Consider the following 27,288-nt stretch of genomic DNA (forward strand, 5'->3'; position numbering starts at 1 on the left):
TGTTGAGTTTTATATTTACATCATCCCAAGTGTTTCCAACATTGCTCAAACCAGAGGTATCAGGTTATCAGTTTACTTAAGGTGATGGTGCATTTCACCGGCACACACTGAGGGTTGGTGTGTGTCTGTGTTTCAGTGATTCAGGACAGCTCTCTGTGAATTTAGTTGCCCACTCACCACAGACTCTGGTTCTCTCTCTTCTTTCCCCCCTCTCATCTCTGTCACGTTACGTTCATGAAGTAAACTACATTTCCTCTCCAGCTCCAGTCAGAAGGCAACATTACAGAACATAAACACCCCATAACCTGTTGAAGTTACATACTGTATGTTCAAATGTCTCTGATTATGCTTGGTATTATTGAAAATAAGGGTTAAGATAGTCTTTAATAAAGGTTTGAATGAATGAATGAAGACATGCTAACGGAGGTGAAAAAATGGTGATATTTGAAGACCTGGGAATGAGACCAGCTTTGAACCTTAAATCATTGTAAACACTTGCAACCAAATCTGTGTGTTGATGTTGTTTCCATCTTTAGATTGTTCATATTATTTTTCCTCTTGATACTCTGGCTTGCTAACTGTGTATGTTGTCCATACCTTCCTCCTTTCAGACATCCAACCAGGAGAACCAGGAAATTTCAGCCAGTGAAGAGGTCATTCTGGAAGAGGCTGACCCGGATGGCAAATTTCTTCGTCTCAGAAACAAGTCTGGCAAGGTAATGTTGTAGTAAATGAGAACTGTATGTGTGCTATATCAAGTGTAATTGGTATAAATCAATATGTGATTCCTATAAAGAATTGGTTGGTGTCAGTCTGAATTTACACCAGAAATTCATGATCTCACTTTTAGGCCGCAATGATTAATGATAAAAATACAGTGTAGCTAGAAGTTGTTTAATATCAGGAATAAGCTACTCTGAAAGATTTTTCATGATTGTGCTCATTGGTGTTTAATTTGCTACTCTCATGTTGTAGCATCATGTCATTCATAAGTGTTTCCTTCAAACAGAACCAATTACTGGCCAACTGCAAGATAGAGGTCAACAGAAGAGACATGTTCTACAGTTTTCCTAAAGGGTTTATCTTTGAAGCTGGAAAAACTGTTATTGTAAGTTTCAAGTGTTTGTTAAATGTCAATGTGACATTTCTATGTTTTCAATTATTCTGTCTAATCTTCAGGCTAAAGCAGCCCTCCACCAGTGTCATTCATTACTCTGAATGTATTGAAAGACACTGTTGACTTATCATTTTTAAAAACTGCAAAACTTACTCCAGAGCCACAGCTGTAAAATTTCAGGGGTAAAATTGGTGGAGTGCCCTTGTGAAGTTAATCAGTGGAGATTTTGATAATGGCCCTGTGAATCAATGTTTTGTTAACAAGATCACATTTTGTTTTGACTCCAAGCGCACAGAGCAATTAAATAAATGTAAAATCAGATTTACAAATGTTGTCAAGGTTTGAAACTTCAACGTATGTTAAAATTTCAAATTGTTTTGTGTTGCAACTGCTTAGGTTTCAGCATAGAGAACAATTGGTTAGGGTCAGAAAAAAATCATGTTGTGCTTTAAGTAGGCTACTTGAACACTGGAAACCAGCTGGAAAATGTCCTAATCTTTTGCACAAATGTTTCAGTGGCTTCACACTTGTCATGTCTCAGAGCGTTTTCTGGCTTCTTGGCCAGCTGTAACAACAAGACCAACCCTTCTGTTTCCTGATCAATGTGTTGTGATTTGGACAGAATTTATTTTCTTTTGTAATAATGATACATATTTGGTAAGTGTGGCATATACAGCTTTGACCGTATGCGGGATTTACAGAAGCCTACAATGCTGATATCTCATTTTGGCAACTTGGCTTGTGACACTCTATGAATAATCATACATCTTGACTGGGTAGCTTTAACATACGCTTTTTGTTTTGGGCTTTTTCAGATCTGGGCTTCAGATGGTGGAGGAAACCACAAACCTCCAACAGAAGTAGTTTGGAAAGATCAGAAGTCCTGGGGTGCTACAGACAAAGTCCTGCTAATAACAGCTGCAGGAGAGGTCTGACATCATGTCACATGTCACATCAAAATGCATTATTTTATTATGCCCATGCCTTTGCTTATGTTATAACGCTGTCTTTTGTCTGTCCTATCACCAACAGAAAAAGGGCCTGAAGCTGTAAACTGTCCACAGTGATGAAGAGGCATGCTGAAATGTTAGGGTGCACTGTTGTCAGCTTAAGATAACGCACACAAAACAACTAAATGTATCAGTAAGAACAGTCAAATCTTTGCCCATATACATAATTATATACATAAGAAAAACAAATATAAAAACAAATAATGGAAGAAATTAAACCATTTGTTCAAATGTGTTAAAATAAACAAAGTTGATGTGATTCTGGCAGCAGTATATGTAGTACTACCTTATCATTGTTTTGTAAGATTTGAATTATTTACTTCCCTCATTGCCTCCTTGCACTGTATTTTGTTTCAGTGCTATTATCTTTGTTGTCAAGCTGAAATGAAAACCTGGGTGTTCTGCATTCAAACTACATTGTATTTTAGGGTTGTCAGTAATAATTAGATAGTAGAATGACTGTCTGTGGAGAGTCCTTATATTTCATAATAAAACATTACATTTTGCATATAATTACTGTTTCTGTGCATTTCTTTCATATTTGACTAATTTTATGCAGATCGTATGTAAGCTTAAACAAATCTGATGATGCAATTTCTAACTTTATTCATGACCTCATTAAACAGTTTCCTTTATGAGTTTCTTGTCTAAATCACTAGTTTCCATTCTTCTTCAACACAGAATGATGTTCATGGTGTAAATTCTGGTCCCGTACAGAGTAAAATAGACATAAAGCAGAGTATGCCCTTTTGAAAAGTGTGCCACATTTGGACACACATCCATAAGAATGAAATCCATATTGGGCAGTTTCACATCTCATAATTCACATCTTGTACCAACATGCACCACTAGTAAAGACAATGGTGTGACTTGGAGTGGAGATTTATTCCTATGGCATGGCTGAGACTCAGACTTTGTAGTTTTCATGGTCCATGGTTTTTTGCTTTTATTGCCTGTGTTAGTCACCAACGTCTGTCTCTCTCCAACACAACGATCAGGATGGCCCAACCCAGTTGAGACTGACCAATAAAACATTTTAACACACCTTGTATAACACTGACAGTATGAACAAATTATAAAATCAATATGTCTATTTTTGACTATGGCTATAACATGGAAAAACCAACTCTATTAGCAGAGGCGGAGCTCTTTCAAAGACTCTAAAAGCTCTCCTTCAATCATATTCATGCATTCTCCCACTGAAAATGTATACTTCCATTGCTGGCAGATTAGGCCTGACTTCACATTGTTTTCTACTCGATCTGCTCAACCACACTGAGCAACTAAAACAACAAAAAAGGGTTAAAAGTCAAACTCACAGTTATCAAATCCAGTCAGTGCTCTGCTGGAAACATGGTCGGCCAGGAGAGGGCAGCACGTACACAGTATAGAGGCCTATATCTGTACGTTCTATTCAATGTATTAGTCTTATAGTAAAAGCTTGATGAACAGCAAAAACTTAATGTAGCACTTAATAATAAAACGTCATTAATGTACCAATTGTTTATGAAATCAAGTTCAGAGTTTTGAGAAGATGTTTTGAATGATTCCAATTAATCTAAAGAAAAAAAATATTTCAAGGACTTAGCTGTGAAAGAAATCACATTAGACACATTAGACAGTGTAATTGTATTACATTTAGCAAAACATTTTATGCATAACAATTTATAAAAAGGTCTTAATATACATATATCACTGAATATTACTTTATTAACACAAAACTGTCTATAATTATCATGAATAAAATAGGAAAATTATCATCATTGCACATCAAGTATACAATGGAATTGCAGTGCTTCTCTGGTCAATGCAGTCTTAAATATCATACAGGAATAAATAAAGATAGCATAAAAGAATAAAAGGATTAAAAGGGAATACACACTATACACATCATTTACACTCAGGCATACTCTTTATGAGTTCACCCTGCTTCTCTCACCTTTAGGACACCACTGCATAGAGTGGAAAATAGTGTTTGTCACAGAAAAAAAAACTACTTTTTAACAGTTATTTGACAATTGACACTGTATTCAAGACAAACTAGATGGATGAAACCACCTGCTTGTGTCTCGGCAGTCATTCTGTTCAAGTTGGAAATTGCTGCAACAATGATTCTTGAGACTTTCTCATGACCTCAGCTCAACACTGTTTCCTCACTGATTATCATTAGCTTTCTCAACTTCAATACATTGATTTTAATCACATTGTACACTTTTTCACCATTTTTCTTATTCCTTATTCTTCTACTTTGCAAAGCTAATACTTAATTCTCATTCTGATCATCAGAGACAAAGTGACAGACAAATCTTTGAGTACAGTTCCTTATTTTACACAGGCACACTGCGATGTTGCCGTTCCCTTATCACTTCCTCTTCCAATGTCTCAACCTAATGATTTCAGTGCTTTTTAAAATGAATTTATGGCAAACATAATGCAGCAGGCAAAGCTTTGATATATTTCAGAATCATTTCAGGAGTAAGTACAATGTCCCTTTCTTGTATTTGTGTCTTAACTATCTTGACAACCCTCTTCAGCCTGTTTTTGTACATGAGGAAAAAGATAAAAACAGAAACCTGTTTGGTTTCGGCATATAATTCCACCTCCCCAGTCTCTTTCTTGTTCTTCAGTGTCTGCACTTCAGTTTCAGCTTTCTTCTTCTTCTGCAGGTCCTCCTTTTTTTTAGAACGCTGGATCATATAAAGACATGTGACTGAACATATAATACAGAGATACACATGGTTAAAAAATGAGGCAAACAGTGCATGTAGCAGAAAGTGTTGCTTTGATAAATTAGTTTTTTCTGGGTTGTTCTGATGTCATGAGTTGTGTTTTTAGTCAGCATCTACATTACATCTAACAAACTGTTACACACCTGAGATTTGTGTTTAGGACAGCAGCACTGCACTCAGAAACTGTGACGGGCCCAAAATCACACCAAATATTGATTAATACAGTACATAATGTTGCTTTAATCCAAACCTTATTTCAGGCATTTCACCAAAACCCCAATGACATGTTTGCAGGTTTTCAGCCTCGTTCCTGCAGCACTATTCAGGGTCACTGTTTGTGTTTCTTTTGGGTTTTGGTTCTTGTATCTGTCAATTTCTGGTCGTGCAGTGACTAGATCATTTGTGTTGAGTAACATATAAGTTTGTATTGTAGATCATTTCGTCCATCCCCCTTTCTCTCTGTCTCTCTGTACTCAGACACCTCCTGCTTTATACACACAACACACTGTAACTACTGCAGCAGGGCTGGCACACAGGGCACAGCTGTTAACCACATCCTGCACAACAGGACATGCTCAAGTGAATATATACAGTATATTTCAATACAAAGTCCTCATCAGGCTCAAAAACTGAAAACAAAATTGCAAATTAAATCATGTATATCCAAATGCTAGCAATCATTACCTTGATAGGCATCAGAGTGTAATCACATGACTACTCCAGGGTCAGCTGTTAGGGGAGATGACCTGTTAATGATAGACCAGAACTTTGCTCAGTCTACTTTTTCTCCCTCAGATGATGTGACGCTTTGAGCTATGAGACAGGTACGTGCCTATATTGGCTTTTTAATGACATTTTCCAGGAATGATTGAATAGATTAAATCCAGAGGGAATCTTTATGACATGCACATGTTCCACAAAAAAGTGTGAAACATAAACAGCAGAAACCATTAGTCCTCACCCTGTGCACATTTAGGCACAAGGCACAGCAGCTTTACTCCTGCCAACAGACTGAATCTGATTTTAATTAACGTTCTGTGTTTTTCTACATGTCCAGAAAGTCATGCACACACTCCAGGTTTATATCTGAACTAATTTTCAGAAACAGTTATTTCAAAACTTCAAGTTTAGTTCTGTTTTTTTTTGTCAAGTTTCCTGTTTTCTGTCAAGTTGAGAGCTACAGCTTTTTGTTTTGCTGCTTATATGTGCCACTCTATTTATGTCAATCATAGAGAACACAATACAGACAAAACAAACAGACACGCAGACTAATGAACAAAATGATAAAAAGAAATCAAAGAAATGGGGCTTGGCATCTGTCTCACTTAAAAACCCATAAACATGCAATATGAATGTGATATGACCTGTATCATCAACATCTATGACTGACATGAACCTATTTGAACATATGAGACATTTGCAGAATAGTAAAAAGCAACCTCTGCTCAGTTACTTCAGCGCTGTGGTTTTCCACACTGTTGTCTTCCTTCATCTAACACAGCCCTGTGCAGGTAACCAACACCTGCACACAACATATTTGTCAAAGGACTGAATTTGCTCTCTTCGCAGTTTGATTGATGAGATCATTTGTCATCACAAAGCTGAAGTTGTAAACAGTTGTTACTGAATGTGTCAGTCAAATGTTTAGTGGCAACAATTTTTTTTTTTTTTCTAAAATATCTACTTTGCAACTGAAATGTGATTAATGTTTTTATTGTTTTATTGTTAACTTTATTAATAATTCATTGAACCTACAAACCAAGATTGTAGCACCCACATTCACCATGAACCTCTCCCAATGACTCTGTGGTACAAAATCATAACTGTTGAAAAGAGGCTCACACTGGAAAAGGTTTTCTGGCATCTTGGACAGCAACACCAAGACCAGAACAAACCACCGCAGAACGACAGCAAATAATCATGATTGATATTATAATGTATATTATACATTAACTACTCAGATAGGGTTGTGACAGTGCTTCCTACAACAAGATGTAAAACCCCAAACTGTTGTTTCCTCAGGTCAGTCCCAGCTGGTTGGTCCATCTCAGCCAATAGTCGTAACAGCTGGTGATGACATAATTTTACCATGTCAGATTGAACCTGCTGTGGATGCCTCAGTCATGACTGTAGAGTGGACGAGGCCTGATCTCAACCCCAGATTTGTGCATGTGTGGCGTGATGGAATGGAACTGAATAATAAAAAACATCCGTCCTACAATGGAAGAACATCAGTGTTTGTCAACAAGCTGAGGTGTGGAGACATTTACTGAAACTGTCCAAAGTGAGACTCTCCGATAGTGGCAAATACAGATGCTTCATCCCCACACTGGGCAGAGAATCTTCAGTTGAGCTTGTTGTCGGTGAGTAAATATGCTGTATTTTGATTCAGATCACATAATGTTACATAATGTTTGTGTGCATTTCAACTGGAGAGCTAGGTTTGTAAATTCATTCTGACGGGGACAAACAAAGAACAATTCCCATGTAAGGTTTCATATTGTAGTTCAAATGGTTAGTTTTATTGTAGCCACTGTATTCTGTTTCTGCTCTTTCTCATTAGGTGTCGTCTCATCCATTGTCATCAGCTTAGAGAGGACTGAAAAAGATGAAGTCAGTAGTGGACTGGTTCTACAGTGTGAGTCTCGAGGCTGGTATCCAGAACCTGAGGTGTTCTGGCTGGACGGTGAGGGAAACCTCCTCTCTGCTGGACCTACAGAGACAGTCAGAGGTCCTGATGACCTCTATACTGTCAGCAGCAGAGTGACTGTGGAGAAGAGACACAGCAACAGCTTCACCTGTAGAGTCCAACAGAACAGCACCAACCAGATCAGAGAGACACTCATACATGTTCCAGGTAGTGAATGGTTGCTTGTAAATTTCTCACTTTTTTTATTTGTGTCAACTGAAAATTTGTGATGATATAATTTTGTTTCACATTTCAGAGGATGCATTCATGGAGCCATCTTCTTCTGCTGTTCCTCGTGGTCTTCTCTTTTGTCTGCGTCCTGCTTCTTTCTGCACTTGTCTTTGCTGTCTGGAAACTGGGACAAAACAAAAGCCGTGAGTTATGGACCATCAAGGGACAGAAGAAAATGGAGCACCCTAACCTAACTGAGGGAAAGCTAAGGAGAAAGTGGAAGAAAAGACATACATGATGTATGTGTTTTCAGTGTTGATGGAAAAGAAGCTAGAACTCGAGGACCACAGAGACAAACTGATGTCTCAGATAGAGAGGCTGGAAACAGAGAGGACAGAGAACAAGAAGAAACTTCAGTCATTTTGGCCCATAAATAAAGATAAGCTATTAGATTTGAGACTGCAACTGGACAACAAAAAGAAAGAATATGATAAACGTTTACAGAGAATCGAGGGAGGAATACATATAACTGATGATATTATCACAACAGTAACAGAAAGGATGAAGAATGCAGAAAAGCATGTTAAAGAAATGAGCGAACAACCTGAAGACACAAGCAGACGAAGACATGAGATTCATCAGCAGTCAGATCAGTCAGAGAGCAAAGAGGAGACAGAGAAATACTGATGTGTTAACAACAGCAGAGACACAACCCAACCTGCATGTCTCTGACAGTCCAGCAGGAGGCAGCAGCTCACATGGAGAGTCAGGCACAGCAGAGCAGACTGAGATCAAAACGAGAGATGATGGGCGACGCAGTGAGACACTTTAAAATGAATCACATTCAACAGGGACACTTTTTAATTGAATACTTTGTCATGATAAAACCTTTTTCCTATTGACTTTTGTAGACTTGTCTTCACCGAGTAAAATGTGACACCAACTGAAATATATTTTTCTAATAATTTTCTAAGTAATTTGGTTATACAGATGTTATAAACTTTTATTTACTCAGAGTTTTACTTTGTACCAATTTTACAAAATGTGTAAACTTTATTGCAGCAGTGGTTCAATCAATCTGCAGGGACTCAGCCTGGGAACTGGAGTGTGGTTGGTTCAAATCTAGCACTGTAGACTAGTAACTGGAAATGAACCAGTTAACTACTTGGATCATATTCAATATCCAAAAAAGGGATTTAAAAGGTACTTCTCATTAATGTGAGTGCTCTGGAGTTGTGTCATGTTTTTTAGTCATTTAGTCATTAATCATGAAGCAGTTTGCCCTGGTCCCTGGCTGATCAGTCATTCTGCAGGTTGGCGTGGTTATGAACCTGCTTTTCACAGTCTCAGTGTTAATGAAATATAAACAATTCTCAGACAACTGCAACAGGCAGATTCTGAAATTTCAAATAACACAAATCCTCTAATTGACTTCCTTTCCAAGCCACTGTATGTAAGTAAACAAATGTGTGCTGATAGATGAAAAATGGATAAGAAAACAATGAGAAATGAGAGACAATGATAAGCTCATGTTTATTTATTACCAAAAAACTTAAGCCTATATACAGAACACAGTTACATTTTGAATATAATGTACATTTTGTATAATTTAATATTTCTGATTGTCAGCATGACGATTTGATCTGTGCTCTATCCATTTTTTAAATAATTTGTTGGGATTTTAGTGTGTGTGGGGATACTTGTAAACACATATATTTTATACATATATTAAACATTGCATCTATCGTCTTTATGTTTAAAATCATTCATGTAACCTTTCCAATAATAAAAAAAAACAACCAAAAAACATGTTCTATCCCATATATCAGTAATCTTATTTACAGTATTTAAGCAACAGCTCTGTCATTGCATCAGTGTGTTTGCATGCATTCCTCTGTTTAAGAGATAATAATGATAATAACATTAATATAACAAACGCACATCAATAAATGATGTGTGGAGTATGGGCTCACATTGTTCATCTAATCCTATCGAGGCGTTCACATTTTATATAAGAAACTATATAATGGAGATTATAGAATCTGCATTAAATTGCATGGTCATTATTTTCCCTCCTCATTAAATATGAATGTATAGGTCTGTTGGAGGCTGCCAGCAGGTCAAACTGAGGTTAAACCATCATGTAGCTGACCACAGACACCTGGTAGAGCAGATAACACACTGTGGCTCAACTGCTAAACCACCACCAGCTTTCTAAATATAGACTCTGACATTGTGAGGCTGTTCAAGATGTCATGTGATCATGGTGACATTTCACTCTATTTACAACAGAAAGTCAGCTTAGAAATTACATTTTGAATATCAAGCAAGCTTTATCAGGAATATCTATGGTAAACATGATAAATATCTACATCTGACTGAAAAATGGCAATAATCGGGCCAAGATCTGACATTTACTTTACAAACATAAAAAGGGTTAAAAATATGTATGTATTAGTTTAGGAAAAGTTACAGGAAGGCAAGTGAAAAGTAACATGACAGTCTGGGATGTACTGTAATGGGCCAACCTGTTGAATTAGACACAATTCAAGCTTCGTAACTTTTACTTTCACTCTGCAATGGTTGTAATTTACAAGATAGTGAAATGAAATAATATTTTTTTTTCTTTTAAATCTCAATATACAGGGTTATTCATAAGTTACAAATTGCTGTAGAAGCCCACATTGCAGTTGCATTACTTCTAAGTCTCACATAATGATTAAAGGTGCTTTCACAGTCTCTCCTCCATCCTTCATTCATGTTTCAGCTCGGTGACCTGGTGGGGACACAGGATGTACAGTTTGTTGATAAATTTTCCATGGCTAATATTCACACACTCTGCACAAATGTGCTATGGTTGGTGGTTGGCTGAAATTTAGGGGTTGGATGAATGTTGAATTGTGTTCAACTTAGCATCCCATTAATATAAAGGTGAAGATCTCTCTCTCAACATGTCTTCTTCAAGTCAAACCATACTGTCAGTGGTTAACGGTCATGTAGATGGAACAGAGTTTGTATTTTTCTAAAAAACAAAATCGACTCACCAAAACTAATGCCTTGTACGAGTAACTGGCTTAAATTGACATTACATTAATGCAATTAGCAACAATTTATAATCATCATTATTATCATAAATCAATGGTAAGTTCATACTTAATCAATCTTAGGTTGTTTCACTGTTAACAAACAAGATATGCTTTTCATACCATTTTTGAGAAAGTTCCAACTAATGTTTAAAAAACCTGAACTAAGACTTACCATTTATTGACACAGTGTTTGTATATTTCAACTTCAATACAGATATTCCCCTCCCCCCACCACATTTTAACATTCAGAGGGTACACAACTTAAATCATGCAAGGAAACACAAATATACAAATAATGCAAAATAACCGCAATCAAAGTAGATAAAAATAAAAAATGAAGAATAAATAAAACTAATACACAAATAAATTATAAGAGCCTAGTACATTCTACAAAAGGATTGTAACCCTCCAACATTCACACAGTGGATGAGGACTTGCAGTATTTTGGTACGAGTAATACAAATTTAAAATAAAATACCTCTCTTTTTCCTCTCTTTTGTTTTGTTTGTTTGAGCTCGATTTGCGTCTCCAGACACTAAGAGATAGAGGAAAAACAAACATTTATTATTATCATCCAGTATTTTAACAGAAAAACTAAAATCAATATGTACAACTCATTAAACTAAAGTGGTAAGCACAGTATATACACGTTATATCTGGTTGGCTGTAATTTAGGGGTTGGATAAATGTTGAATTGTGTTCAACTTAACATCCCATTGATATAAAGGTGAAGATCTCTCTCTCAACATGTCTTCTTCAAGTCAAACCATACTGTCAGTGGTTAACCACAGTTTCCCTTTTTTTTAAACGCTGCAGCAGCCTTATTCTTGTTAACAGCATCATCAGACGTATGAAAAGACAATACATATAGCAGAGTGGTCTCACGGTTGAAGCCCTGAGAAACTTCTCACTTTCAAAAATAGACACTGATGCAGCGAGTGAAGTGAAGCTCTCAGATCAAGGCTTATGATGAGTATAATTACCACTTACAAATATGCCAGACCGAATTTAAAGAGCTGAAATCTTATATGTTCGACTCAGAAAATGCAGGTTAACGCATCTACTCCAACTAAGACATATAATGTTGCATCACAACTTTGATGTTGCTTGTGCTAAACGGTCTTCAATCTGTTATTCAAGCAATGACTGCTAAATGTATCATAAAGTCAATATAGTACCTCTTTTGCTCCTCTTTGTTGTGACAGCCGGATAAGTCACATTAACATATGCATTCAAATTTGCCTCCCGGCAACCTGTAACATTTAAACAATTCACAGTCATCCATCATTTCAACAAAAAATATAGATCAAGTGTTATTACCCACAGGTGGAAACAAAGACACACTTATAAAACACATATCCATAAAGTTGTAGGTTTAATTATTTCTATGCTGATGACAGACATTTTTATATGTCTGTTATTCACAAAATTATAAACTAAAAAAACTAAATTGCACGTACAAAAGTGCATCATGGGTGATTATGAACAACCTGCATTAAGCACAGAACATATTAAAATAACATTAAGTAACACAGCTACCTCTTTTTTTCTTGCGTCATGGTACGTTAGCATATATACTTGTTTCTGGATCAGCTTCAGTGCCATGTTGGTTCACTGGAACACATTGAACATTATTTCTCATTAGAAGTTACATTAGTGGTACAACTGACACATATACATTTAAGATCAATATCAATGACAATGTCATTGGAAATACTACAGTGCTGAATTCCTAGAGTATAGAATGAAATGTATTCAGAATAAATGGCTAATAAACCTACTATCTTACATAAATACAGTTCTGCAATGACAGCAATATATTCTACCTGTGCAAATGTTTTGTGATCCTTCTGATCCTGTTGTTGGTGTCTCTGATGAAAAGCATGCAGCTAGATGGAAAAAAATGAAAAAAACTGGTTCAAAATCCTTCAACAAAAATATTGCACTGAAGTCCAAATAAAAAGGGAAAAAAAAATTAGAAGCTGAACAAAAGTTGGCCTTTTTTAAATCCAATTTCCCAATAATGTTATTCAAAATCAAGTTTCATGCATGTTTTCTGGCTCTTATCTTTAATTATAGAGGTGTGGCAAAACGGGATAAGTAAATAACACAATGGATGTATCCAAGATTTAAAACTCTGCCACTTTCGGGATGTTATTTTTAGTTTGTACCTCTGTGTTTACGACACTGAAGCAGTCCCACGACCAACAGCAGCCCGGCCACACAGAGAATGATGAAGAGAACTGGCAGCAGGATGGAGAGCTGAATGGAACCGGGGCTGGAAGGAGGAGTAGGAGTTTCTTCACCATCGTTTGGTGGTGTGTCTTGAGGTGTTGGGCCATGAAGTGTCGGAGTATTATATGCTGGTAACACCATGAGAAAAGGTGGTTTCAACAATGAGATGGATTGCCTTGTAATCTGGATTCAGATAATCATGGTCCCCAGAGGATGAAGCCTAATAACGTCCCATGACAAGGTTAACATTTGTGTTTTGGGGTAAAATATCTCAACAACTGTCAGATGGCTGAATTTGGCTTTATGTATTAAATCTCAACAGAGGATAAATTCAAACTACTTTTGTGATCTTCCAACTTTCCATCCAGTGCCAACTGCTGGTCAAAGTTTTTAATTATTCTGTGAAATATCTCAACATCTGCTTGATGGATGGATGGATAATGAATTTGTATTGACCTTCATGTTTCCGAGACAATGACTGGTGTGATGATAAAACTATTGACGGTGACTGACGTCCTGATAACCTGACTCTTTCTGCAGCACAACCATGAGGTTGAAGTCTCTGGTTGTCATGTTGCCGAGTTTTAGTAACAATGTTGGGATGAATTGCCATGAGGTTTGGTAAAGTCATTCACGGTCCCCGGAGGAAGAAATCCCCCTGTCCCCAATACATTATACCTATTACTATGATAAAGTCAAATTAGATTTTTTTCCAATTATGTGATTTATTTCATAACACTTGCGAAAAAAATGCTAGCTAGATATGACAGTATCATCACTGTGAGCATGTTAGCATGCTGATGTCAGCTTTATCTCAAGTACACCCTCACAGAGCAGCTGGTGTGACTGTAGACTCTGTCTTTATATAAGAATAATGAAATTAATATTGCCTACTGTACTACAATGTACTTAAAGTTCTAGGCTTCACTTTCTTATGCAGTATTGACTTTTATGAAACACTGATATGTCTCACCTCCAACAGCCAGCCAGCTCTCTGCAGAATGTCCAGCCACAGAGATTCTGCACTTGTAGGATCCTTCATCTGACCTGGAAACACTGTCGATGGTCATCTCTCCTGTATATCCAGTCCCACTGAAGTGGCCGTCTTTAAAGAAATCAGCTGGGAGGTTGGAGGATGTCGCCCTTTTTCTACAGCGCAGAGTGACGCTGTGGCGTTCCATCACAGGGAGAGCAGGACTCTCCAGGATCACGTCACCAGCTGGACAAGAAAACAAATCAGCAATTAATCATGCAGAATAAGACCACGATCAGTTAGTGAACTTCATCCACTTGTTGAGATGAGCTGTGGAGTTACACATGGTGACCAGCCAGGTGACCCATCAAACATACCAGTGACAGTTATGTTGACAGAGTCGGTCCTCTCTCCTGATCTGTTCTCACACCAGTATGCTCCACTGTGTGATACAAAGGCTAGTTTAATCTTCACCGATCCGGTCGATGTCTCCCATTGAGAAGTATTTGAGGGAACCTTTGTCATCACCCTCCATTCAGTCGGACCGCGAAGCCCCGCACAATTTAATGAAAAGGACTCATACTCAAAAAATTGCAGCCTGTTTGGATCAATGTGAGGAAAAGCTGCATCTGTGACAGAGAAACAGACAAAGATATGCACTCTTTAAGAAAACTTGTTGCATGGTAACTCTGTTTTTTCCCTCATCACTCTCGGTGTACAAATGAGGCCAAAATACATAATGTCTTACATTTAAAGGACGAGAAGGACTGTTGTTCAAGGATTAAATACATGTTCAAAATCACCTGTTAAAGTTTAAAAAGCTATTTAACAGCCATCAACTCACCGGTCACAGTTTTGTGAACAGACACAGCGCTCTGAGCAGAGAGTAGCATCAATACGTTCACTGCTGGAGAGACAGAAGAAGAGAGCAGCGTGTCAGACATAAATGTCTTCATATGTACACAACCTGAAATATAATCAGTTTAACAGTAAATACTAATTATTTGATTTATTACCAGTGAACTCACTCAGTCTGGTGCAGAGCGCTGTGACCTCCATGTTGTCTGGCTGCTGACTGAGTGACAGACTAAATGGAAGCTGATGTGATGTAGGTGAAGGTGAAGCACTTCCCTTTCCTGTGCAGAGGAGCGACCACAGCAGTTTATAGCGTGACTACTGTTTTATTTCAAGTTTAAGTTGGTCTGCCAGAGAGAGGCGTTTCAATTGAGCCTGTCAGCTGTCAGAGCCAGTGGTGGTTACTGAGAGCAGAGCAGCAAACCTGACTGACAGAAAGAAATCTATAAAAAGATGTTGTTATTTCCTTTAATAATGTGTTCACTGGAAATATATTAAGATCAACTTGTATTACAGATGGGTAGAATGGAGTTTGAAAGATGTGAGCAGTTTGTTGAGTTGCATCATGGGAAATGTAGGCTCTCGTACACTAAAGGCATGTGCAATACCTGTCAGTAAAGACAGGACGTCTCGGCCTCTGCACATGTAATAACAGCTTTGTTACGTGACATTTAAGATGAAGGTGATGTATTGAAGATCCCACACACCATTTCTACACATATAAGCTAATTTGTAGTTTGGCCAGCTCACAGTTTGCCTTGAATTGTTTCCCTCCCATGTGCTAAGGTAACGTTCAGGTGGATCTGAATTACTCATCAGAGGTACTGGGGAAACATGGTGAAACAAATAAGCAGAAGTGCTGGATGTCACATTAGGGCTGGGCGATATGGCCTCAAATCAATATCACGATATATTGAGCAACTCACCTTGATAACGATAAATGAACGATAAGTAAACCACCCCCCGCACCTAAAAAAAGGGAAAAAAAATCCTGTGTATTTACAGAAATGCCACTTTAAAGGACTGTAAAACTACACTGTATTTAAGATTTATATTATTTATTTAGTAGTTAAGAACAACTTATAGGCACACAATTTAACAGCTGAAAAGCACAGATTACTTGAAATGACAACAACTGAACAGGTTTAAAAGTATAAAATATACAGTCCCTTATAAACAAATTCTAAGCTTCCCGCTTCTTGCTTTGTGATTCAATTTATTTCTTCGAATTGAATCACGTGGTTGTACTGCAGGTGGTGGAAGAGGTTGGATGTAAATAAATAAACATTTTGAGGACTTCAGAATCAGAATCTAAGACATGAGACAAAATAGTGGAGAATTTGACATTGCTGCTTAATAATATGTTAACCTCTTGAGCATTAGAGAACTTTTTTTTACCATTATTTTCTTTATCATATATTTTTGATAGACACAGAATCTGTTTCAGAAGTCAGTGGGTCACATGACATGGAAGCTATTGAGAAAAAAAATCATGATTTCTGCATTTTAATATATTAATATTCATATTCATATAAAATAGAGGAAGCACTAAAGTACAATAAACATAGCTGTGTTTCATTCGTCCAGTTTACTAATACAGTCTGCTGCTGGAGTCACTGGGCCCCATGTCATGGAAGATATTGAAAGAACTGCAATTCTTTTGTATTAATATATTTATGCTAAGTAATTTGATGACAGTCCCTAAATCAGTTTCCAGCGATTCAGTGCCATGTTCTGGGAGGTGAGCTAACCATCCTCCTGCTGCTCACACTGGGTGAACCTCAGTAAAGTCGCGGCTGGACTCGAGTAGAGCTTAGAATCAAGCCCGACCCGAGCCTGTGCACGTTGTGTCCGAGCCCGGCCCGACACATTGAATGTAATTATGAGCCCGAGACCGATTTAAACCCGACAACTGTTTAATACGTGGACTGTTATAACTGACGTTCTCGACTACAATTGCGAGTTGTTTGAACTACAGAAATCTTAATGAATAATGCAACAAGTGCCGCACTTAATGCACTCGACAAAGCCGACAAATGTTATTATCACGGCCCACGACTTGTTTAAAATGGGTCCACACCTCCGACTTTCCTCCAAACCTGCTCAAAGTTAATTCTACTGTTTTTATTTTTTTCTTTACATCTTCATGCTCCATGTTGCACTTAAGCTACACAATCAGTGATGCCGGTGTTGTGCCAGAAAACGACTGCTTGCCAAAAAACGACTGACCCCAACGGGAACGCCCATCGGGGGTGTTACTGGTCTCTCCACAGCAAATGACTGCTCCCGACGGTAACGCCCACCGGTGTGTTACTGCAGTCCACAGCAGAACTGCGAGGATATGTTGTATTGAGAAGTGGGCTGTCATTCTGTCATACGCTACAACTTGTCTTTAAATAAACAATCATGAGATGAGTTTTGGTGGTATACTTTTATTGTCGTTGTTGTTTATGCTGCTGCTGCTGTTGTAAGATAATAGCAATTTAAAAAAAAAATATATATATTTTGTAACGTGACGTGAATTTACACCGTTTTAACCTATAAATGAAGTTATAGCCGACTTAAATTCGTTTTTATGATTTTAGGAGGATAAATAAATACGCTCATTATCAAGGATCCACAACAAGTATAGTTATACATTGGTCACATCAATATCATCCCTGAGTTAGTGTCTGACTGCCCCCTGTAACTCAGGAGGGCAAAGGGCAATATTCACAAACATTTTTGGGAGTGATAATAGAGGGTAACAGGTGTATGTACAGCGAATTTGGTCAATGTCACCCTTTGCACTCCTGAGTTACAGGGGGTAGTCATATTTTGGCAAAGCCATGCCAAAAAGTGACTGCCCCCTGTAACTCAGGAGTGCAAAGGGCAATATTCACAGAATTTTCTGGAGTTATAGTAGAGGGTAACAGGTGTATGTACAGTGAATTTGGTCAATGTCACCCTTTGCACCCCTGAGTTACAGGGGGCAGTCATATTTTGGCAAAGCCTTGCCAAAAAGTGACTGCCCCCTGTAACTCAGGAGTGCAAAGGGCCATATTCACAGAATTTTCTGGAGTTATAATAGAGGGTAACAGGTGTATGTACAGTGAATTTGGGCAATGTCACCCTTTGCACTCCTGAGTTACAGGGGGCAGTCATATTTTGGCAAAGCCTTGCCAAAAAGTGACTGCCCCCTGTAACTCAGGAGTGCAAAGGGCCATATTCACAGATTTTTCTGGAGTTATAGTAGAGGGTAACAGGTGTATGTACAGTGAATTTGGTCAATGTCACCCTTTGAACTCCTGAGTTACAGGGGGCAGTCATATTTTGGCAAAGCCTTGCCAAAAAGTGACTGCCCCCTGTAACTCAGGAGTGCAAAGGGCAATATTCACATAATTTTCTGGAGTTATAGTAGAGGGTAACAGGTGTATGTACAGTGAATTTGGTCAATGTCACCCTTTGCACTCCTGAGTTACAGGGGGCAGTCATATTTTGGCAAAGCCTTGCCAAAAAGTGACTGCCCCCTGTAACTCAGGAGTGCAAAGGGCCATATTCACAGAATTTTCTGGGGTTATAGTAGAGGGTAACAGGTGTATGTACAGTGAATTTGGTCAATGTCACCCTTTGCACTCCTGAGTTACAGGGGGCAGTCACTTTTTGGCAAGGCTTTGGAGTTATAGTAGAGGGTAACAGGTGTATGTACAGTGAATTTGGTCAATGTCACCCTTTGAACTCCTGAGTTACAGGGGGCAGTCATATTTTGGCAAAGCCTTGCCAAAAAGTGACTGCCCCCTGTAACTCAGGAGTGCAAAGGGCAATATTCACAGAAGTTTCTGGAGTTATAGTAGAGGGTAACAGGTGTATGTACAGTGAATTTGGTCAATGTCACCCTTTGCACTCCTGAGTTACAGGGGGCAGTCATATTTTGGCAAAGCCTTGCCAAAAAGTGACTGCCCCCTGTAACTCAGGAGTGCAAAGGGCAATATTCACAAACATTTTTGGGAGTGATAATAGAGGGTAACAGGTGTATGTACAGTGAATTTGGTCAATTTCACCCTTTGCACTCCTGAGTTACAGGGGGCAGTCATATTTTGGCAAAGCCTTGCCAAAAAGTGACTGCCCCCTGTAACTCAGGAGTGCAAAGGGCAATATTCACAGAATTTTCTGGAGTTATAGTAGAGGGTAACAGGTGTATGTACAGTGAATTTGGTCAATGTCACCCTTTGCACTCCTGAGTTACAGGGGGCAGTCATATTTTGGCAAAGCCTTGCCAAAAAGTGACTGCCCCCTGTAACTCAGGAGTGCAAAGGGCAATATTCACAAACATTTTTGGGAGTGATAATAGAGGGTAACAGGTGTATGTACAGTGAATTTGGTCAATGTCACCCTTTGCACTCCTGAGTTACAGGGGTGTCTGTGGCGCTACGGCTGCTTTCATTAGGCTCAAACAGCGCCAGTATGCCACAGTTTATATGATGATAAGTATTTGTGAGACAATAAAACATGGGCCATGGAACAAGGGACATTATAATGTAAAAATCTGCCTATTTTGCATGCCAAAAAATGATTCATGCCCCTGGTATTATATGTGGACAGATATTTTTGCCCCAGAATGACTTTAGACCACTCAGCAGAGTGAGATTGACAAGATTTGACCCCAAACTGTTCTTTATACCACTTGAAAAATGAATAAAGGGACATGACAACGTAGAAATCTGCCTATTTCACATGCTAAAAATTGATTCACACCTCTGGTACTGCACAGAGATGGATATTTTTGCTCAAAATTAATTTATATCACTCATCAAAGTTTGAGTATTTTACCTTGTAATGATTGAATTCATAAGTTTTGAGAAAAATAAGGATTTATTTATTTATTTTTTAAATCAACACCAGCATTTAATTTTTTCTCAAAAAGCATGTAAAAAACAACAAATAAATGAAATGAGAAAGACTGCAAACACAGTCCAAGCGTCCTTTTGCTGCAAGGCCACCTCAATCCACAGGTCAAGTCTTTAATACAGAATACATTTTCAACGATGCATACATTTAAAATGTCTCAATGACAACAGCATTGAAAAGTAAGTCCACATCAAGTTTAGCACAAAAATGAATTGAATCACAGATTTAACATTTTAAACATTACACTGCAATCTTCTGTGTTGCAATTAAATAACATCAAAAGTGACTTGGAGTGCAGTAGCTGCACTGCAGGCTCGAGGCAACGCATTTAAATAAAGGCTTTTTTGTTCAGAAGTTCTTGGGCAAAGTTATTTGTTCTTCCTTTCACACTAGACTCCGCACTGGGTTTTTACATGCAACATACAGGAGCACATCAGGGGGGGGACCTTGTGACCTTGTGACAAGCCAAGAGCCGACAAGTAAGTGATGAAGAGACATAATGGTGTGGTTTTCCTGCAAGGTTTAAGCTCTGTCCATCAACACAACGTGTGGCTCAGAACTATAATTGAAGTTAATTTGTTTGACCACGTGTTTACAGCTCCGCTTGAAGTGGGTCGTATGGAGACAGAGTGAACGATGTTTACAGGACGAGGCCTAAGTTTCCCTGTGATTATCATTAACATCTTGTCTGGTGATCATATGTGGCTGTATGTGCAAGACAAAGGGGGGGGGGGGGGGGGGGGGGAGGGTTGGTTGGTCACTAATCACAAACTATACCTCTATGTACAAATAGTATACAAAACACAACTTGAGAGAGCCATTTAAATTTCAACCATCAAAGCTCAGAGAGGATCAACTTATGCCATGACATCAATCAAATCCAAACTCAATAGCTTCAAACAAACAAACAAACCAAACAACAAAAAAAACTTGAAGAACAGATTTTTCTATGCATCCATGAGACAAATAAAACTGCCCACAACACAAAAAGTTCGATACAGTCATTAAGATAAGGCTGTTAAGACCCAGTCATACCAACATGCAACATTAAGTGGTCGTTGAAATAAAAACAAATTGTGGGAATGATGCGAATGAACGAACAAATTATGGGGGGAAAAAAATCGAACACACACGAGAGGTGAGCTGTTGCTTTACAGTACTCTGTACCCTGTTTGTTCCTCAAATATATGAAACCTGACAAATTGACAAAATTGTCTCTGACAGCAAAGTCACAATACTGAGGACTATTAGGGAGATTGAAAGACATACAGACCATGCACTCTCCCCTCCACACTACCATCCACACTAACATGCACTCTCCCATCCACCGTGCACTCTCCCATACACTCTACCATCCACACTACCATGCACCACACACACACTACTTGCATGCTTCACACACATACGACCTCCTTCCGTTTTTGGGGTACTTGGCACAGATTTTGTGGAACCATCGTAGACACTTGTCACACCCAATCTAAAAAAGAATGTGAGTGATTATTACATTGTTAGGAATTTGTGATATTTAGGCATTTTTTATTTATCAAAGCCGAATTTAGGAAGGACGGGTAAAAAACACTTACCCACAAAGTGTCCCCTGTGTTCTCCCCACAAATACGACAGAGGTCTGTCAGGTCATCTTGCAATACAAAGAACAAGGGTCAGTCAGTAATATTTGTCAGAGGAATGGTATATTATAATTTGAAAAGGAGATTTAAAGAAAACCCACCTGTATTCATCAGCAGAGAGACCGCTATCTCCTCCCTTATACTGTTGACACTGGATGGTGAAGTGTCGAATACCAGAGGCAACCCATTCAAGATGCATTCAGCAAACTGTGAATAATAGATGCCAGTGCCACAATGTATTTACTGTATGTATTATGAAAATGAACATCAACCAGACAAAAAATGGTGTTATTTGACCATGTAAGTGTGTAAGTAACACATAACAATGAAATCCCTACATACCACACTACTTTACATTATTTCTCCTACATATCAATATCTTACACATCTCTTACATCTCAAATAATATAATGCCATTGTCCATATTTATCAAACATGCTTGTGTGTTACAACAAACAGTTATTGTAAGCAAGGTTCAGAGCAATGATAAATAATGTTCTTCATGTTATAATTTACCTTCAATGCAAAAGCCCCACAAGACGTGGCATCTTGCTGAATGGAGTGGGTGTTTGTTTCGCACTCCCACCTTGAAGGATTTAACCCCCTCTGTCTCATTAACGATCTAACAACACAATGAGAATTTATTTGAAATTACCCATTTAAGCAACTACAATAGCTGTCTGTTTCATAGTCAACATGAAAGAATGATTAATATATTACCTTGTGACATCCTTGCAGTGACCCACTGCCTTTTTGTTTTCCCCCAGTGGGTCCAGAAAAAGGCTCTTCTTTTGTGCTGGTAAGATCACCTACATGATACAAATTCAATAAATATGCCGTAACAACACCTGTGTAGTGAAATACACATGCACACACAAACACACACACACACACACAGACACACACACACACACACACACACACACACACGCACGCACACACACACACACACACACACACAAATTGTGTTGGGAAGTTACCACCAGCATCCAGTGATGGGCCTGATTGACCACGCCCAATATGAACTTGTACAGCTGTGGGACAATCTGTAACATAAGATAATAAATAAAAAATGTCTTGTGATATTTTTATCTTGAGCTGTATTGATTAGTACAAAAACATGAGAGAATATATTTTATTACCTTAATTTTGGGCTTCTTCCCCTCCCAAATCCTTGTTATTTCAAATGAGTCCACTGCAAATGCCCTTGTGGTGTTGTTGTGATTGTATCTCTCCACAAGTTTTTTGAGATATGCATTTATAACCTGTAATTTAAAAAAGAAAGGTTAAACCCCTTTTTGCAGGGCAAAATATAAAAAAGATAGAAGGAAATGTGTGTGTCTACCTGAAAGTATTTACAATAGGGAAATCAATGTAAAGGAAAAGAGTGTTAAAACCCCACCTCACTTACAAACTCCATTTGAGGACCCGTGTTGAAAAATATAATATCGTTGTAAAATATCTTGTACAGGCCCACTTTGGAGAGAAGGATGTATGGTCTCTTCCCCTCCCAAGCATCTCTGACATCTGGAAAAGAGAAATTTAAAGTTGTAGTAATGAAATTCTGTCAGGACATATTTATTTGATCTCCAAAATAAATTGGCCTTTTGGACAAAATGTTGCTTTCCTATCAATTCTACTGTATGTAGTCACGCATTCAAACCAATCCAAACCTATCTATCTATCTATCTATCTATCTATCTATCTATCTATCTATCTATCTATCTATCTATCTATCCATCCATCCATCCATCCATCCATCCATCCATCCAAACACACGCACACACACAAGCGTGCTGACAGGGTTGTCCAATGTGGAGTTTGAGGATGTAGGGGATGTAGCGTTTAACCTGAAATGGCAGCAGTCCTCTTCAGGTCAGTGGACGCTGCTGCTGGTGGGGCAGAGGAGGACGCTGCTGCTGGTGGAGCAGTGGAGGACGCTGCTGCTGGTGGAGCAGTGGAGGATGCTGCTGCTGGTGGGGCAGAGGAGGACGCTGCTGCTGGTGGAGCAGTGGAGGATGCTGCTGCTGGTAGAGCAGTGGAGGATGCTGCTGCTGGTGGGGCAGAGGAGGACGCTGCTGCTGGTGGAGCAGTGGAGGACGCTGCTGCTGGTGGGACAGTTGAGGATGCTGCTGTTGGTGGAGCAGTGGAGGACGCTGCTGCTGGTGGGGCAGAGGAGGACGCTGCTGCTGGTGGAGCAGTGGAGGACGCTGCTGCTGGTGGGGCAGAGGAGGACGCTGCTGCTGGTGGAGCAGTGGAGCACGCTGCTGCTGGTAGAGCAGTGGAGGACGCTGCTGCTGGTGGAGCAGTGGAGGACACTGCTGCTGGTGGGGCAGAGGAGGACGCTGCTGCTGGTGGAGCAGTGGAGGACGCTGCTGCTGGTGGGACAGTTGAGGATGCTGCTGCTGGTGGGGCAGAGGAGGACGCTGCTGCTGGTGGGGCAGTGGAGGACACTGCTGCTGGTGGGGCAGAGGAGGACGCTGCTGCTGGTGGAGCAGTGGAGGACACTGCTGCTGGTGGGGCAGAGGAGGACGCTGCTGCTGGTGGGGCAGTGGAGGACACTGCTGCTGGTGGGGCAGAGGAGGACGCTGCTGCTGGTGGGGGATCACTGGGTGATGTGGTACATGGGCCAGAGGAGGTGGAAGAAGTGGAAGCTGAACTGATGTTATGTGGTACTTGGGGCTTTTGTTCGATGTACTTTTTGAGATGGTCAGTGCTGATTTTCAGGAAAATGCGCTCCTCCTCATTTTTAAGATCAGCACTTTTATTCTGAAGCCCAACAATGGTGAAAGGCCCCAAGTAGTCACGCTCCAGCTTCCCTCCCTTTCACTGCTGGCTCCTCACATTTAGCCTCCACACTCTGTCCCCCACATTGAATTGTGGGGGGTCTAACAGGCTACGCTTCTTTTTCTCTCCTTTGCCAATAGCATCCCGAGCAGCCTGCAGAGCATCACTGAGCTGGAGGATGTCGTCAGTCGGGCTCTTGATCCCCACCGCCGTTTCAATGCTGCTGTCAATCTATTATAAGACTTTTATGAACACCACATAATACTATAAATTTCGACACATGAATAACTTAAAGCCACTAGTTACAACAGAAAATACCATGTACTCCTCAAGGACCTGGGATGGGTACCGAGCTTCCCTGCCAAACATCAAAAAGTATGGTGAATGTTTTGTAGTAATTTGGGTCTTGGTCCTCAATCCAAACATCACAGCACTGAGATGCTCGTCCCAGGTCCCTGGCCTTTCCCCAACAAGTTTTCTCAGTGCTCTGAAATGGAATGGGAAAAGGAAAAGTTCTTTCACAAGTGCTTAAAAATATTTGCAAATCTATTACAATGTGGCTGTCTGTACATGTATATTTATTTGTTGAATACTATTTTGTGATCACCTTCAAATTATTGTTAGCAAAATACATAAATATTCACTCATCTATACGAGTTGATATGATAATTGAAAGGAGAACATTCAGTGCAAGCCCTATGCCAGAAAATATACCTAATATGCAGCAGCGTTACTCACCTCCACCAGCCCATTTGTTTGGGGATGGTAGGGGGCACATAGGCTTCTTTTAATACCAAGGATTCTGCAAATGTTCTTGTTTATCTTTGAGTGTGAAAGACATTGCATACATTGAATTATCATTTCATTGTTCGAATTTCAGTATGCTTCACAAAATATTGCTTTTAGCTACATCATAAGTAATTTCATTGTACCTCATTTACAAATTCCTTCCCTTGATCAGTGAGGATCCTCTTAGGAGCCTCAAACTGATAAAAGAATTGCAGGATGCAATCTGACACCTCATTAGCCCTTTTTGACTTCAGAGCATAGGCCTGTGGCCATTTTGTGAGATAGTCAATCATGACACATATGTATCTGTTTCCACTGTCTGTTGTCGTCAGTTTTCCAATGAGATCCATCCCAATCAGCTCAAAGGGGTGTGTTACCTAGAAGACAAAACATTTCAATTCACTACTGTCTTCACATACAGATATGAAGCTAAGCGAAAGTTCAGACAGGAAGACTATGTCTTTAAGCTCGCCTCAAAGCCCTTTCCCTGTTTTCCCACTATCCTCTCTCTTCACCCTTATTCTCATAATTCACCTAATCACAGTCTGCCATCCTCTTTCTCTTCTACCAATCAGTCATTACCATCAAATTTAAAAGTTCTCTCTCCTGTCATTCAGCCGTCATTTCAGCAAAACTCTCAGCCCACCTCCACCCCTGCACCACCTCTATCACGATACAGACTGTCTTAATCTGGTTCTTCAACCAAGAAGTTCCCTCATCAGGCGACTTCAAGCTTCCCTACCACCACCAGTGTCTAGGCCCAGGGGGGATATAACTACTTCAGATGCAAGCTTCTCATCCCAGATCAGTTTACTCAGCTGGTCTACTCCCCGTGGTCTAAGCGCCAAAGTTTATTTTGTGCACAATAAATGTAATTTCATCTTCATCTTCAAATCTGGCTCTCTTGTCGTAAATAGTCTGTCCTGATTTAAATGTTATAGATGAGGATAAGCTATTGGAACATCTGCCTGGACAAGAAATTAAGCTTTGTACAAATTCATGCAGGACACGGAAGTCATAAATCCCAGCTGTAGTCCGCTGACAGCCAGCTGTTTAGTCTTTACCCAATCACAGTCATTCTCTCGCAATAGGTGGTGTATTTAAATCTAGGCTGTTACACTGATCTCCCCTTCACACTGCTGCATTAACTACAAGGCTGATGACAAAGCTTGCCTCCGCCACCCAAGCCTCCACTTGCTCAATCTGAGTATAAAATGGCTCTGTGTAGTTGTATGTAGTTGCTTCTATTCCAATCCGGAGGGTTATGCATTGCGCTCCCTAGGAGTGACAGCATTCACGTCAAATCCAGCGAACTTTCAGGAGTGGAGCCCTCAGCACCAAGTCTAACTATACCATTTGTTGCAATAAATGGTTTTGATCTATGACTAAAGTGTTCCTGAATGAAGAGGACAAAAAAGATATCACATAAGACAAGCACAGAGCCAGACAAAATGAAAAGAAAGTATACAGGGACAAGTTGAATGAATTTTGGGGGAAAAAAAAAGGATATTTTACAATGATTGGTGTGTATGTCCTATCCTCCTTGATTGGAGGTCCACTGGCTTGGCATTCCACACACTGTGCCACCTGTACAATAAGATGGGAATAAGGTGAAAATACTGTGCAGATACACAGATTACCTGAAGCATTGTCTGAAGAGTACATTTGAACAATAAGAGTATTTTTGTCTTTACAATCTATGTTAACTTTAAGCACTATTAAAGGCGAATTATTATTATTGTTTTATTAATTATAGATCTATTTACAGAATTGAAGTACATTTAAGATGTAGTGCAGTTAAGGGCTTCATTGGCCACGTTAGATACTTACCCATGTTTGAATGTCTTCTGACATGCCAGGCCAGTAGAACCGCTTCCCAATGGCATCCAGAGTTTTTTTTTGGCCACAATGTGCCCCAGTGCTGCTGGAGTGGAAATCTCTGAAAATTTCCGCAGCCTTTTCTGCGCCACACACCACCTCAATGGCAGTGCCCTTTTTAAGGTAGTGCAGCTTTCCATCTTAGGGGAAAAAACAGGCCATATTAGATCATTAAATAAAGCTTCAGCTGAGAAAAAGAATAAAACACAGCCTCAAGCACACCATGCAACATGAAATTCAGTAAATTTAGGCTAATTCTTCAAACTAAATGGAATTACTTCTTCATGATTGAACATTGGGTATTAGAGTTTAAGTTTTTGCATTCCCCCTGCTTTTATTATTTTTAATTGACTGCCCTCATTAACTCAGGAATGCAAACGTACTGTACTTGCATCTGGCGCCCTTTACTGTCACTCCAGAAAATTCTGTGAATTATCACCCTTTGCAATCCTGA

At 39.3% G+C, this 27,288-nt stretch overlaps 3 protein-coding genes, 1 long non-coding RNA gene and 1 pseudogene across 4 annotated transcripts; 2 read left to right on the forward strand and 3 right to left on the reverse strand.

Moving 5' to 3' along the window:
- Nucleotides 1-580: 580 nt before the first annotated feature.
- On the forward strand, nt 581-2,170 carry LOC115590434 (prelamin-A/C-like). The gene is made up of 3 exons (XM_030431790.1): nt 581-716; nt 1,933-2,046; nt 2,150-2,170. The coding sequence occupies exons 1-3, from the start codon at nt 585-587 to the stop codon at nt 2,168-2,170; spliced, it is 267 nt and encodes an 88-aa protein (XP_030287650.1). The 5' UTR covers nt 581-584.
- A 4,094-nt stretch (nt 2,171-6,264) lies between these two features.
- On the forward strand, nt 6,265-7,989 carry LOC115590435 (butyrophilin subfamily 3 member A2-like; annotated as a pseudogene).
- Nucleotides 7,990-12,281: 4,292 nt separating this feature from the next.
- LOC115590436 (low affinity immunoglobulin gamma Fc region receptor III-like) lies at nt 12,282-15,085 on the reverse strand. The gene is made up of 8 exons (XM_030431792.1): nt 15,039-15,085; nt 14,855-14,917; nt 14,388-14,639; nt 14,011-14,256; nt 12,974-13,165; nt 12,629-12,691; nt 12,381-12,416; nt 12,282-12,292 (listed from the first exon to the last, which is right to left on the reverse strand). The coding sequence occupies exons 1-8, from the start codon at nt 15,067-15,069 to the stop codon at nt 12,282-12,284; spliced, it is 894 nt and encodes a 297-aa protein (XP_030287652.1). The 5' UTR covers nt 15,070-15,085.
- A 5,742-nt stretch (nt 15,086-20,827) lies between these two features.
- Nucleotides 20,828-22,875, reverse strand: LOC115589848 (sentrin-specific protease 1-like). The gene is made up of 8 exons (XM_030431033.1): nt 22,783-22,875; nt 22,523-22,645; nt 22,361-22,426; nt 22,101-22,189; nt 21,897-22,002; nt 21,482-21,587; nt 21,336-21,391; nt 20,828-21,229 (listed from the first exon to the last, which is right to left on the reverse strand). Exons 1-8 carry the CDS (start codon nt 22,798-22,800, stop codon nt 21,134-21,136), a joined length of 660 nt encoding a protein of 219 aa, XP_030286893.1. The 5' UTR covers nt 22,801-22,875; the 3' UTR covers nt 20,828-21,133.
- Nucleotides 22,876-25,148: 2,273 nt separating this feature from the next.
- On the reverse strand, nt 25,149-27,288 carry LOC115589874 (uncharacterized). Its single transcript, XR_003985612.1, has 3 exons — nt 26,787-27,288; nt 26,472-26,543; nt 25,149-25,333 (listed from the first exon to the last, which is right to left on the reverse strand). It is a non-coding gene; the product is annotated as an uncharacterized LOC115589874 (long non-coding RNA).

Source organism: Sparus aurata, chromosome 10, assembly GCF_900880675.1.
Source record: "Sparus aurata chromosome 10, fSpaAur1.1, whole genome shotgun sequence".
Taxonomy (NCBI): Eukaryota; Metazoa; Chordata; class Actinopteri; order Spariformes; family Sparidae; genus Sparus; species Sparus aurata.